The sequence below is a fragment of the Octopus bimaculoides genome, chromosome 18 (assembly GCF_046866305.1).
Source record: "Octopus bimaculoides isolate indiv1 chromosome 18, ASM4686630v1, whole genome shotgun sequence".
Lineage (NCBI taxonomy): Eukaryota > Metazoa > Mollusca > Cephalopoda > Octopoda > Octopodidae > Octopus > Octopus bimaculoides.
In genome coordinates, this window is record NC_142945.1 from 40,090,077 (window position 1) to 40,105,510 (window position 15,434).

At 36.4% G+C, this 15,434-nt stretch overlaps 1 protein-coding gene across 4 annotated transcripts in view; it reads right to left on the reverse strand.

The window, feature by feature from the left end:
* The window catches only part of LOC106884072 (uncharacterized), a 236,730-nt gene that overhangs the window by 82,986 nt on the left and 138,310 nt on the right, over positions 1-15,434 (reverse strand). For all 4 annotated transcript variants that reach the window (XM_052974295.2, XM_052974294.2, XM_052974297.2 and 1 more), the window contains exon 4: positions 11,076-11,154. In XM_052974295.2, the coding sequence (XP_052830255.2) occupies positions 11,076-11,154 (79 nt within the window). The remainder of the gene's footprint in view (positions 1-11,075; positions 11,155-15,434) is intronic.

Consider the following 15,434-nt stretch of genomic DNA (forward strand, 5'->3'; position numbering starts at 1 on the left):
TAACAACTCTACCATTCTAAATACCTTCGCCCTCATCACTACCACCACACACCATCTCCACCACTCCCATCACCTTACCTGCTGTCATAAATACACACCACTACCACCACCACCACCATCACAAATAATTGATACACATGCATGATACAATATTTTTTCCTTTCTCCAAAGTTTTTCCTGCCACAACCACCCATTCCCCCCATACGACTTCCCACGCTCCTCCTCCTCCTACAACCTTCTATAGTTACTCTTCTTCCACAGCCTCCTACACTTCTCCCACAGTCCCACAGTCTCTGGCACCCCACTTCCTCTTCACACACACACACAACACAAGCAAATCTCATTTCCCCCCCCTCCTCTCTACCCAAGCTTCTTACTAACCTCCAAAGCTCCCCCCACCCCGCCGCAACCAACCGAAAATGAAAAAGAACAACAAGAACAAAACAACCCACCCCATCAACACTATCACTCTCATTCAACACTCAGCTGCCACACTTCAAATCTAAGGAGGGTCTCATTACACTGGAGGTCTAACAATAGCTAGTGATAATGGAGAAATGGGGATTACAGACCCCGGTTCAATCCCTTGCTGATCCATTTTTAATTTATTGTGTATGTATGTGTCATTCAGTTTTATTTCTTCAGGATTTCTTGCCAATACAGAAAGAGCCAGTTTCTAACCTCGATCCATAGCCCCTCCATTGGAATTTCAACATCGACAGGGTGGGTATGTATGCATGTATCTCTTTCTCTTTCTCTTTCATTTGTTTCAGTCATTTGACTGCGGCCATGCTGGAGCATCGCCTTTAGTCGAGCAAATCGACCCCAGGACTTATTCTTTGGAAGCCTAGTACTAATTCTATTGGGCTCTTTTGCCGAACCGCTAAGTTACGGCGACGTAAACACACCACCATCGGTTGTCAAGCGATGGTGCGGGGACAAACACAGACACACAAACACACACATATATATATATATACGGGCTTCTTTCAGTTTCTGTCTACCAAATCCACTCACAAGGCTTTGGTCGGCCCGAGGCTATAGTAGAAGGCACTTGCCCAAGGTGCCACACAGTGGGACTGAACCTGGAACCATGTGGTTGGTAAGCAAGCTACTTACCACACACTCTCATGCATATAGTTGCATGTCTAGACATGCTCATATATACTTAAATGTTAAACTTCTGGAAAGTTTTATAGATTTTTACAGTTGATGGCTTGGATCATATGTATGTATGTATGTATGTATGTGTGTGTGTGTGTGTGTGTGTGTGTGTGTGTGTGTGTGTGTGCGCGCAAGCATGTAAACCATTTCTTTTATAGGCAAAAAGTGTGAAATTTTGGGAGAAGGGGCAAGTTGATTACATCAACTGGTACTTATTTCATCGACTCCAAAATGGTGAAAGGCAAAGTTGACCTTGGAAGAATTTGAGCTCAGAACATAAAGACAGACAAAATGTTGCTAATGAGTGTCATTTCGCTGCCTTTGTGTGTGCACACGTGTGTTCATATGTGCATGCATGTGTATATGTATATGCATATATGTGTATGCGTGTGTATATATAGAGTCATGCACACACACACACATGCACACAGACATGTGCACACACACACACACAACAAGCTTCATATAGTTTCCATCAACCACATCCACTCATAAGGTTTCGGTTGGTTCAGGGCTATAGTAGAAGATACTTGCACAATGTGTCTGTCACACAGTCGGATTGAACCCAAACTGACACAGCTGGGAAGCGAACTGCTTAAACTACACAACCGTGATTGACACACTCTGACAACAAAATGACTAGCTCTACGACAAGACAACCCACTCTGCAAGAAGACGACCTGTTTTGCGACAAGAAGACCTGTTCTGCTTGCTTCCCACATAAACCTGTCACTAGTAATCTACTAATTAAAAAGTAAAATGTTTCAACATTTCCACCTCTTTATTGTGGAACAATCAACAAAATATAAAGAAAAGGAAAAAAAAAAAAAAAAAAAAAAAGGTTTGATGGCGGTGGGGAAGAAATAGCAATGTGGGCCATGACAGAAAGCTAACCCTGAAAGTCTAGTAGTGAGGACAGATTCAGTAGAAGATAGTAATTATGGTGAAGATCCCCCGCACATTTCCCTTTTACTTACATGATATAGAAATTATCTCTTGTCAGCCAGTATTATTTTCATAATGGTAACTTCTGGAGGGCTTTCTTAGTTTCCTAACTTCTCTCTCTCTTATTTCTCACACCTCCCTTGTCTGCCTTCCTCCATTCCATCCTCCTGTAGTTTTTTTTTTCTTTTTCTGATGCTCACATATCTATCTATCTATCTATCTATCTATATATATATATATATATATATATATATATATATATACTACCAAGATCCGTCACCCAAACACCACTTCGTATCCACTTCTTCCTCTTTTTAATGTCTTCGTTTCTCTCTTCGTGTCGCTCTCTGACCAGGTGAAACCGGGCTTAGCTGCTAAATGTCTTCGTTTCTCTCTTCGTGTCGCTCTCTGACCAGGTGAAACCGGGCTTAGCTGCTAGTATATATATATATATATATATATATATACTAGCAGCTAAGCCCGGTTTCACCTGGTCAGAGAGCGACACGAAGAGAGAAACGAAGACATTAAAAAGAGGAAGAAGTGGATACGAAGTGGTGTTTGGGTGACGGATCTTGGTAGAAAAAAAGAATGTCATGGTGAGTTAGTAAGGAGAGCAAAGCAAGACTGGACTTACGTGGGCTGACAGGACGATGAAAAAATTGCGGAGTTGAAATTGGAGCAGTTGAAATTGGAGCAGTTGAAATTGGAGCAGTTGAAGTTGCTGTTGTTATCATTAGAGTGCCTCTTGGTAGACAACATTCTTTGTCCTTTCCTCAGGTGCACAAATAGAAAGACCCTGGAGACAGCCAACATACAGTTGTGCGTGTGAGAATACTTGATCTGTCAGATTCAAACCAACCGCTTGCACTGATTGTCCATGTGCCTTGTTGATTGTCATGGGAAAGCAGTTTGATGGGAAATTGCATCTGTTTAAACTTATAGGTCGTATCGGAGTGGGTAAGGGACATGAGAGTTATAAGTATGTCTTAGCCAGCGGCCGGTTCATTCAAGATTGTTGCCTACAGAACTCGGGAGCACAATTTTTTGATAATCATCCACATACCATTGCACATTATTGGAGCATCTAAATTCCTTAGCAGCATAATTGGCGTGCCAACTTTCAGATGCAGTTCGTGAGCTGGTAGTTCTGTGGGTCCCCCCTTTTGTCAGATTTGTCATGGGCTGGCCGGTCTATCTCAGATACATGGGAAGCTGGATTAAATTTTTCATCAACACAGGGGAGCCGAAATAAATTTTTTCAATATCCAAGGGAAGCCAAATCACGAAAAAGGTTGAGAAATGCTGATCTATAACGATGGTTTTTATTTAGGCACATCGTAAAAGTAATTATAATGAATTGTTTAATATAAAGAAAAGTATGTTTTTTCAAGCAAATACAGTTAGAAAAAATATTTACCATTTCAAGTCATCACTAAAAACAAAGCTCATCAATTTTTGAATGAAATAATAATTTTATTCTTTTATTCTAAGTTGTAAATTTTGCCCAAGAAATAAAGCAAATAATCACCAAATGCATTGTTAAAAATCTGCAACTTGATAGCAAATATCTCCAAATTGATCAGAAATGCATAAATTTAATAATAACAATGTTTTTGAGATTCCGGTTCGAATGACATGAGTGTTTTTGTTTCACTTTTGACACGTAATACTTAAATAGTGGAGGAAATATGATGTTGCTGTGGGCTGGAAGTATGCAAGAAGTTAACATTTTTTTTTTTACTAAAACACAACCGGGACCCTAAGTAAGGCATGTGTAAAATTTGAATGAAATTGGTTGTGTAGTTCTGGAGTTTTAGGGATTCACACAGACATACATTCTCAATTTTATATATGTATAGATTACCAGTAGGGTATATAATATACTTCATTAATTATATCTTACTTTAGTTAATGCTTATATTTATTAACTATGAAGGAACTACATGTGTTTCAGTATTGGAAGATTACAATATACATATACACAACTGTATACCCATATATATACATATATAAATACATATATGAAATCATCAGATTTACAATCATTCCAACACATCTTCAGGTTCTATTTCAAAATATTATATATCTAATTTTACATCCCTTTTAAAAATAAGCAATACAATTAAACATTAAAAGATTAAAAATTAAGAATTAAAAATTAAGAATAAAAATTATACTTTGTAATATTAAGAATTAGAATTTATATATTATACATTATAAATATGAATTAGCATATATATCAATCATGTAAAATCAAGTATATGTCAAATACAGAATGTGAGATATAAGATTAAACATCAGAATAAAAATATCTGTCTTTAAATGTGATATATAACAAGAAAAATTCAAATACATATCTTCCTTTTTTTGCTGGTACTAAAATGGTGATTTGAGGAAGAAGATAGCAGGGAACTATGGGTATTTATAAGTGATTAGTACAGAGTTTTAATTTTAAATTATCCTCTATTATTATTTTCAGATTTACCTATATTGGGAAGTATATATAATTTGTTATTATATAATTTTAGTAATATTTAATTCATATATTTATTTTATTTAAATTATTGCATTATTTTTTATTTTTTATATATATTTAAAAAAAATTATTTATATAATCTATTCAAGTGCTTTAGAAATAAAATTGTATAGTTATTTGATTCAGGAGTTAGGGGTTCAATACTTCATTTTACTAAATGTAAAATTACTTCAGTGCCAGTCTTATGGTTTTATTGGAAACTATATTTGAATAACTATTGTCCTTTTTAAAAACCGTTTTTACTATTTTAAGTGTCTCCTTAATAATATCAGTCATAACTTGATCCCAATACAGAATAATTAACCATATAATATCTTTTTTATTTTTCATATTTTTATATTATCACTAGCAGTATAACCCGACCTTGTCCGGGTGTGACTTATTACACCATCTACTATAAGTCTTGCTAGGTGAAAATCAACTAAAAAAGAAAGCCTTACAATGAAAAAACCCTTATGATGTAAATATGTTCATAATTCAAAAGACGATGAAATTAATAGGGAAAGTCTGAAGGCTGTTTTGTGTAAAATTATTAAGCGTATGTAAATTTCATCCGTCTAATTGGCTATAGAAATGCTTGTGAAAACAATTTTTTGTGCTGCCCTGATTATACATTGCAGGGTAATCCCTTTTCGCAGGAGTTAGGACGGCAATTTCTGATGAAGCAATTGCTGGCGATCTGTTGGTACACAGTTTTGCCAGAATTCTATCAGATTGGGCAGATGTTGATGCACCATTTTGCATTATGTTCAAAGTAGCTTCTGGAATGTCATTTTAAACCGGTTGCTTCCTTTCCTCAGCAAGCTCTCTTCTTTGGAGGCATAATCTATGTATATATTAAACAGAACAACAAAAGTTATAATAGATGGCAGGGTCGGTACTTTTCACATATCTGTAATTTTTCAGATTAACACCTGCACGATTACCCAACCCTAATCCTAAACCTAATCCTAACACTAACCCTAACATAAACCCTAACCCTAAAACCCTAACCCTGACCCTAAAACCGTAACACTAATCCTAACCCTAACCATAACCCTAAACCCTAAACTCTAACCCTGACCCTAAAACCCTAACCCTAACACCCTAGTGAAAATCGTGGTATATTTACAAAATATTGATGAACTTGAGTTATATTTTACTGAATGATTGTGTACTTGCATGTGTATGCGTTTGAGAGAGCAAGTGAGGAAGAGGTAGGGAGAATGGGCTAGAGGTAGTTAAAAGTTTTCTTATGACGGCTTCTCTTCACTGCCTATTACTTCATTAGAAATCTATGGATGCACTTATGCACATAATAGAGAAAAATTAAACAAATATGGACGACTTGCTCCGAAACACCACCGAGTGGGGAACACTTCTCAAAAATAACCTGCAGTTGTTTCCTTCAAAATTCCTACATGCTCGAAATGTACATACATCAAGGTATATTTGTAGAAAATTTCACGAAAAAATATTCATTTTCCTGGAAGTTAAGAGGAATTTAAGTGGAATTTCCGAAAATTGTCCCCCACCCTCCTCCCAAAACACTTTCACTGAAAATTTTTGTATATTCGGAATCTACATAATAAATAATATATGCATAGGAAATTTCATAAAAAATATTCATTTTTCTGAAAGTTATGACCTTCCAAAGTCGGTGGATACAACTCCGTAGTTATGCCACATTGACGAACGTGAATGATTGTGTTTACTTGCACGTGTATGCGTTTGCGAGAGGAAGAGAGGAAGAGAGGAAGAGGGGGAGATAGAGAACGGGAGCAATGTGTATGTTGTTGTCACAGATTACGTATGTGTGGTTTATGTGTGTTTTTACGTATCAATGTTATGAAAAATAGGTAAAGAATACTGAGAAGAAAGTTTAATCTATGGCGTTGTATGTATCACTTTCTCTCTCTGTTGAGCGCATGTGTAAGAACGCTGTCCCAGGTAGAAGGGAAGAAATATAAAAGTTGCTAGAAACAACAGCCAAATCTCCCTTAAATCACACAAAGTAAACGGATTTTAAAAATCTAATTACTGCACTGGAAAGTTCACATCAAGAAAATTCCATTGATGTAAAAATTTTTACAAAAAAGTGGAAAATGTGGATTTCTATAAACTTTTAAAAAGGCTTCACACAGACACACAACTTCAGCTTTATATATTAATATATATATATATATATATATATATATATATATATATATATTCAGCAGTATCAGCACCAAACAGTGTTTAGGCATAAGTGAACTTTAGGTTTGTTAAAATATATTTGACATATTTCAAATTCACTGCAGTTACTGTGGAGCAAAAATTCTCTCTCCATGGCAAAAAGGTGTGAAAAAAAAAAAACCATATTACCAAGTTTTGTCCTCCATTGGATTGCCAGACACAGCGTTTCAGTCTTTTTAGCTTTTCTGAATGGGAAATACCAAATAGAGGTAATTCTGGGCAGATTTAAAGTCATAGCTTTAACTAAAATCAGTCAAACAACATTGACTGAGTTGCGCTATTGGACTGCCTGATCAGAAGAAATTCAGCAGTATCAATAGCAAGCAGCGTTTGGGTATAAGTGAACTTTAGGTTATTTAAAATATGTTTCTGATATATTTCAATTTCTAAAGGCAAATTCACAGGGCAACACTGGGCACCTTTTACCATAAGATAGAATTTTTTCTCCAAAGTAACTGCAGTGAATTTGTCTTTAGAAGTTGAAATATGACACAAACATATTTTAACTAACCTAAAACTCTCTCTCTCTCTTTCAAGAAGCCTGTCATATATATATATATATGTATATATATATATATATATATATATATATATATATATATATATATATATATGATAGGCTTCTTTCAGTTCCTGTCTACCAAATCCACTCACAAGGCTTTGGTTGGCCTGAGGCTATAGTAGAAGACACTTGCCTAAGGTGCTATGTAGTGGAACTGAACCAGGAATCATGTGGTTGGGAAGCAAGCTTTTGACCACACAACCACAATTCTGCCCATATATAAATATTTAGGCAGTGTGTTACATACCCCAGTGCTCCAATAATTACAGGTATAAACCTGAACTTGTAATCTGGGTAGAGTAACTGTAGATTGCTCAATAATTCAGCATAGGTATGTGTGTGTGTGTGTGTGTTGTATGCATGTGTGAGTGAGTGCAGGAGTATAACATGTGAGGGGTTGTGAGTGCATGTGTGTATGTGGAATTAAGACCATGTGGGAGTGAGGTACGGGTGTGTGATAGATGTAAATGAGTGTCAGTCATTATCAATATTCTGTGAAAACTTGTTTGGCCATGAGGAAATATAACATTACTTGGAAACAGGTGAGGATTGGTGACAGCAAAGGCATCTGGTCAGGGAAAATTTTCCTCAATAAATTCTATCTGCTTCATTGCAAGCATGGAAAAGTGGACGTTAAAACGATGATGATGTTACATGCAAATACCTAGATTTGTTCATTGCTATAATCAGTGTTCTTTCTTCTCTTCATCCTACACATTATCCCATATCCTAATGTAACATCTACCTGTACAAACAAGGTACATTGGCAAACATGCACAGATTATGAAATGTCTCATATACTACAGCTTCTAAATTACACCAGATACAATCGTTGTTGTTGTTGTTGTTGCTGTTGTCCTTGCTGATAATGTTGCTGTTGTACAGATAAGGAGCCTCCCTAGCTTCACTCCATTCACTACAACCCACTACTACACCTCCGTGGATGGATAAAAGCGGCTCCTTTCACTCATCACAACTATGGTAGTGCTAACCTATATAATATTTCCCTTTCAACAGAGTGAGGAATGAAGCTAAGCGTAAAGACATTGATAAGGGGAAAATTCAAATAGCAGGGGTGAAAATATGTTAAAATAATAATACTGAGAGAGAGAGAGAGAGAGGGAGAGATATGATGAATCTTGTAGTTTGTGACACACACTTGCTCATAGAATGAAGCATAGAACAGAAAAATAGCTTCATTGTTATCTTTATTATTCATGGTTTGAGTTATTAATTATTGTTATTATTATTTATTATAGGTGCAAGACTGCAAGCTGGTAGAATCGTTAGCATGCTGGGTCAAATGCTTAGCAACATTTCAGTCATCTTTACATTCTGAGTTCAAATTCTGCCGAGGTCAACTTTGCCTTTCATCTTTTCGGGGCTGATAAAATAAGTACCAGTTACGCACTGGAGGTTGATGTAATCGATTACACCTCTCCCCTAAGATTTCAGGTCTTGTGCTTATAATAGAAAGGATTATTATAATTATTATTATTATTGTTATTGTTAAGGTGGTGAGCTGGTAGAATTGTTAGTTAGCATGCCAGTATCATTGGTGGCATTGCATCCATCTTTACATTCACAGTTCAAATTCTGTCGAAGTCGACTTTGCATTTCATCCTTTCAAGGTTGATAAAATAGGTACCAGTCAAGTGCTGGGGTTGATGGAATCAACTAACCTGCTCTTGCCTATAGTAGAAAGGATTATTATTGTTACTGGTAGTAGTAGTAGTAGTGGTGGTGTGATTGTTGTTGATATTATTATATCGGAAAGAACATGGTGGAGCAAGGTGGGAGTTGTCCAATTAAATTCAATTTCATAACCATATCTAATTGGTTTAGATAATCGGGCTTATATCAAAGTGACGGTGATAGTGGTGGTTGTCATGATGTGGTGATAACTGTGGCATTATATGTAATGATGTAACGGAGATAATGAAGTTATATGGTGGGGATTTTGGTGAAGGTAAAGGGAGTTGTTATTATGATGGTGATAGTGATGTCTAGGTGTCTGTCTGTAAACAAAATTTTACAAACATACATCCATCTAAACGAAAAAAGAAAGTAGCTACAGTAGATGGTAGCTAAATATACACGTGATGATAGAGGATGGTGGTTACATTAGAGGTAGGTTGTGATGGTATGGATATGTAATAGCATAGGATGGTAGTTATAGAATAAGAAGAGCAGACTAGAGGTACATCATAGTGATATGGACATGGGATACAGGAAAATTATATTTAGAGTAGTATATGGTCATAGAATTGGTATAGTTCATTGATGGCAAATCTGTGATACGTGTTGTTAGTGACACACTGCGAGCTTTTTAGGTGACACATGATAGACTGAAAAAAAAAATCTCTTTGGAATATCATCATCATCATTTAACTTTTGTCTTTCATACTAGTGTGGGTTGGATGATTTGACAGAGAGGATTTGATGAGTTGGAAGACTGTGTCTTTTTTGGTTTGTTTCCTAGGGCTAAACACCCTTCCTCATGCCAACCACTTTAACTTTACCTAAAATCAAAATACATAGGCGTCTTCTACCATAACTTGTTACATATATGAGGGGTGTGCTGAAAAGTTCCTGGCTTTAAGGATATCACGAAAGGCCTGGTAGGGGACCCAATCTTCTGAGTTCTTTTACAGGGCTTAGAAAACCTGAATGATCACTGCAATAGGTGTGTAAATCTGAGAGGGGAATATGTTGAATGAAATCATAATTAACTGATCCTCATGTATTTTCTTTTACCCAAAGCCAGGAACTTTTCAGTATCCCCTTGTATATATGTATGAATGTGTATATGTATATATCAATGCAAGTGTGTGTGTGCGTGTGTGTGTGCAAATGTTGATATTCCAATTCTTTGCTTGGTACCATATAATCAAAACAGGGAAAGAAGCTATGACAAGTTGCTCTGCACTTTCAAAGACTAGTGGTAAAACAGTTAAGTTTGGCCATAGGAAGAGCATCTAACCATAAAATACTGTCTCAAATCAGTCTCCCTCATTATCCAACAAATGCTAGCAGGAAAAAAAACTAATGTTAAACAAACATAGGCGCAGGAGTGGCTGTGTGGTAAGTAGCTTGCTTACCAACCACATGGTCCCGGGTTCAGTCCCACTGCGTGGCACCTTGGGCAAGTGTCTTCTACTATAGCCTCGGGCCGACCAAAGCCTTTTGAGTGGATTTGGTAGACGGAAACTGAAAGAAGCCCGTCGTATATATCTATATATATATATGTGTGTGTGTATGTGTGTGTTTGTGTTTGTCCCCCTAGCATTGCTTGACAACCAATGCTGGTGTGTTTGTGTCCCTGTCACTTAGCGGTTCGGCAAAAGAGACTGATAGAATAAGTACTAGGCTTACAAAGAATAAGCCCCGGGGTCGATTTGCTCGACTAAAGGCGGTGCTCCAGCATGGCCGCAGTCAAATGACTGAAACAAGTAAACGAGTAAAAGAGTAAACAAGCCATCATGTGACTCTCCAATAACAAGATTATTAAAGGAATTAAAATTTTGACACACAGGGCTTAAAAGGTTCATCATTGGTCAAGACCAACAAATCCACATGGAATTAAATATCAGAATGATTAATAGAATTATAACTAAATCAGGGCAAATAAAGAAATAAAATGCAACTGACCGTGTAATTTCTTCATGGAGATTATTGGGTTCTGAAGAAAAGAATTTCACCTTAAAACGGAACGTATATGAAGGTCCAACTGCAATGAGAAAATAAAACAAAGACAATGATAAAGATTAGCTGTAACAAACTGAAGTTGATAACATTTTACATCATTAACTCTTTAGCTTTCACATTATTTTGTCGAAAGTAATGTTCATTTATTTAGATTGTTTTGAGTTAATCATTCATTATTTTGTAGCTTGGAGATTCTGGTGAGATAACTGTTAATGATATAGTATGATATAGTAACGTTAATGTGATATAGAATGATATAGTAACATTAGTTACTAATGATATAGAATGATATAGTAACGTTAGTGTGAGAGACTCGATCTGGCCAGTTTGAACACAAAACGGGTATAATATTTTGGCTGGATATGACTGGTTTAAATGCTAAAGGGTTAAAACTGCAGGTATGGCTGTGTGATTGAGAAGCTTACTTCTCAAATATGTGGTCTTGGTGTACATCAGTCTTGTATGTTGAGAAAAGGTCAATTTGTCAGAAAAAGCAAAAGAAAATCACTACATCAGATCTAAAAGACTCTTAAACAAACTGAAAAATCCAGCAAAAGAAGATTTGATTTGGTTTTTCTCAAACGAGAAAAACTTTGACCAAGATCAGAAAGTTAGCTGAAGAGATGACAGATGGTTATATGCAGACCCTTCTGAAGTTCCAAGTGTTATACATACAAAATTTCCTGCAACTGTCATGGTTTCAGGGGTTGTCAGCAATGGAGGACATGTGATGCCTCCTTAGTTCTTTCCACAAGGCCTTACAGTTAACTCTGCCACCTACACTGAGGTCCTGGAAATAATTGTTAAGCCCTGGATAGACACTGTATGCAATGGAAGGCCACTGTTTCAGTAGGACTCTGCACTATCACACATCATGACTCTAATAACACAGGAATGGATGGCTGAAAATTTTCACGGCAACATAATCCCTAACATTTGACCTCCTAATTCCCCAGATCTCACTCCATTGGACTATTACATGTGGAGTGTTGTTGAGAGAGAGTCAATGAACATGCCCATAACACCAAAGATTCTTTGAAAGCGGCCATAGTCTGAGTAATGTCCAGAATGAACCAGGACCACTTGATTCAAGCGTGTAGATGATTTAGATCTCATATAGAAGCATTTGTTGAAGCTGAAGGTGGCTTTATTGAATAACATTATAGAAAAGAAGGTTTATTTTTATCCTCATAGCGTTTTTTGATAAAGTTATCTGTTATTATATATCTGTTTTTTTATAAACATAAATCTGTCCTCAAATATCTTATGCATCCTGTATATATACTTACACATGTATGAATGCATGTATGTGTTTGCACTAATACATGAATGCATTCATATGTAAGTGCATGACTGTGTGTGTGCACGCGCATTCTTTTATTCTATTATTGTTCTCGGTCACTATATTATCACAATGCTAGGTCACTTCTTTTGAAAGTACTATAGTTGACTACCTTCCTTTACCCAGTCAAATATTTCTTTAATTGTCTTTAGTAAAGTAAAAGTCAAAGTAACTCTGGGTGTGATTGGAGCTCAGAATATAACCTACTTTCGAAATGCACTAACAATTCTACCACTCACCTACTATATGTATGTGTTGGGGGTGCAAAGGCATAACTTTCTGGTTAAGATATTCCCTTTGCAACCACATGGTTTTAGGTTCAGTCCTACTATGCAGCACCATTGTTATTGTAGTAGGTTGAGTAATGCCTTGTGAGTGATAAACAGCAACTGTATTAAGACTATTGTATACAGATAAGTGAATGTGCATATGATAAATAGATATGTTATCATCATTTTGTTGATGCTCTCCCTGTTGCCAATCTTCACCTGTTTTCAAGCAAAGTATTAGTTTCCCACTGGATGGGCATGTTTGTGCTCAGTCCCACAGTGCAGCACCTGGGGCAGGTGTCTTATTATATAACTTCAGGTTGATTAAAACTTCATGAGTGGATTTGATAGACAGAAACTGAAAGAAGCTCATCATACATATACATGAACCTGTATGTATATGTATGTGTGTGTGTATGTATGTATGTATGTACAGACCTGTTTGCCTAAAATGATGCAAAGTGCATTGTGACCAGCAATGTATAACATCTGATAGTCTGGTTGATCATGTGATCTTGTTATATATAGATATATATATATATATATATTGCTGTTTAGTTACATGTGTCTTAGCATCATGTGCTGGTTGTAAACAAGTGTCACTGTTGTTCAAATGAGGTTGTTCATTTCCAGTATTCTGCTGAAATCATGTCTGGCCATGGGGAAAATACAACCTTACTTGGAAAAGTGACAGGGAGGGCATCCAGCTCTAGCAAATAAGCCTCGTGAATTTCTTGATCCATGGGAGCAAGGAAAAGTGGATGTTAAAACAATGATGATGGTAATGATGGCAATGATGTGTGTGTGTGTGTGTGTGTGTGTGTGTGTGTGTGTGTGTGTGTACATACATACATACACACACACAATAATATCAAATAGTGAGAATGAAAGCTCAACACCATATTTGGTGGATAAAAATTCTATACTTTTGGATTAACAATGCTACCAATAGTTTCAGTCCCATCCAAAATGAAGGCAATAACTAACACTTTTTAGTGGATCACTAGAAAATTGGGGAAATTCTTTCCTCATGAAACCATTGGTACCATTGTTAATCCACAAAAAAGCTCAAAGGATATATATATATATATACATATATATATATTCATACATACAAATACACCACATTCATATATACATACACACATATGCACACGCATATAGTCTTATATATTGGTAGACAGGATAATAACTGAGCAACTTTTTGCTTATGGAGATAGAAATATGGCACACACATAAACAGGTCAGTTTTCAGACAAGCAGTCCAAGCTGTGGCATCTATCATAACGCAATGGTGAAGGTAGATGTGTTATTTAAAGTGACACAAACGACTGTCCTATGAATTTCCAGCTTTGTACAAGCTGTCAGAGTTATTTACTCTCCCTTAACTGTTAGTTTTATTATTTCTGTGTGAACATTTGTTTCAAAATGACTTTCTCATTAAATTGATCTAACAGCAGAGAGAGAGACAGACAGATAGAGAAAGAGAGAAAGAGAGAGAGAGAGAGAGAGAGAGAGAGAGAGAGAGAGAGAGAGAGAGAGAGAGAAAGAGAGGGAAGGAAAGAGAGAGTGTGTGTGTGTGTGTGTATATGTGTGCAATGGCTCTTTTTGGTAAGGTGACATGTCTGCTGTATATTCATAGTTACACACACATACACATTAGCACATACAAACATACACACACACATACACAAGCATTTATGTGTGTGTGTGTAGCTGTCTGTCTGTCTGTCTGTATGTCCTTGTAGTTATCTGTGCAGATTTTCATATATACATAAATATACTGTGTATGTATATATTATATAGTTGCATTTATATATACTTATATATACAGGGATCGATGGGTAAATTGTTGCCATTTTATATCTTTAATTTCACGCAAGCACATTGTTTGTTTTTTATTTTGTTGACTACACAGTATGGTAGGTCAGTTGGGAACCGTCTGTGAGAAAAAAACAGCACAACGACACAATTCATTCTGCCAGAAATTTGGAAATGACATGCTGTACTGTTTGGCATTTGCACCGGAAGCTCCAGTACTGACATTTCAGATTGTTTGGGAGTCAATCTGAGGACAATGCATGTACCAAGAATGATAAAAATCTAACATCCAGTCAACATCATGGTGTTTAGAGTGATCACTAGTGATGGTGACGTTATGTCTCCATTCACCTTCCCACACAACCTCAGACTCAACACAGGAGCCTACATAAAGTGCCTGGAAGAGGTAGTGCTGCCTTGGAAAGATGACCTGAAGGCAACGATTATGGTAGCATTCATCAACTTAAACAAGGAGACCATCTAGAAGAGTTGCAGGAGATTCCAAAGTCATCTGGAGGCTGTGGTTGAAGCCAATGGCGATTTTATTGAATGAATTTACTCTTTAGTATTTCAAGATATTTTCATGTAATTTTGGTAAATATATTTGTTAAAATGAGATGTCAGTGTTATTTTCATTTTTGCGTAATTAAGACAAGATATTCACCACACCCTGTACATTTTGTAAGGAGTGAGTGAGAAGTAAGAAGCTTGCTTCCCAACCACACGGTTCTGGGTTCAGAGGCTTGCACTAATGCACCAGGCATGTTTAAAAATGCTGTCTGAGCTGCTTTCATCACATGAAACTAACAGTAGGTCATAAAAACACATACTGTGTTTATCAAATAATATTTCTCTCTCACCAGATGGAAT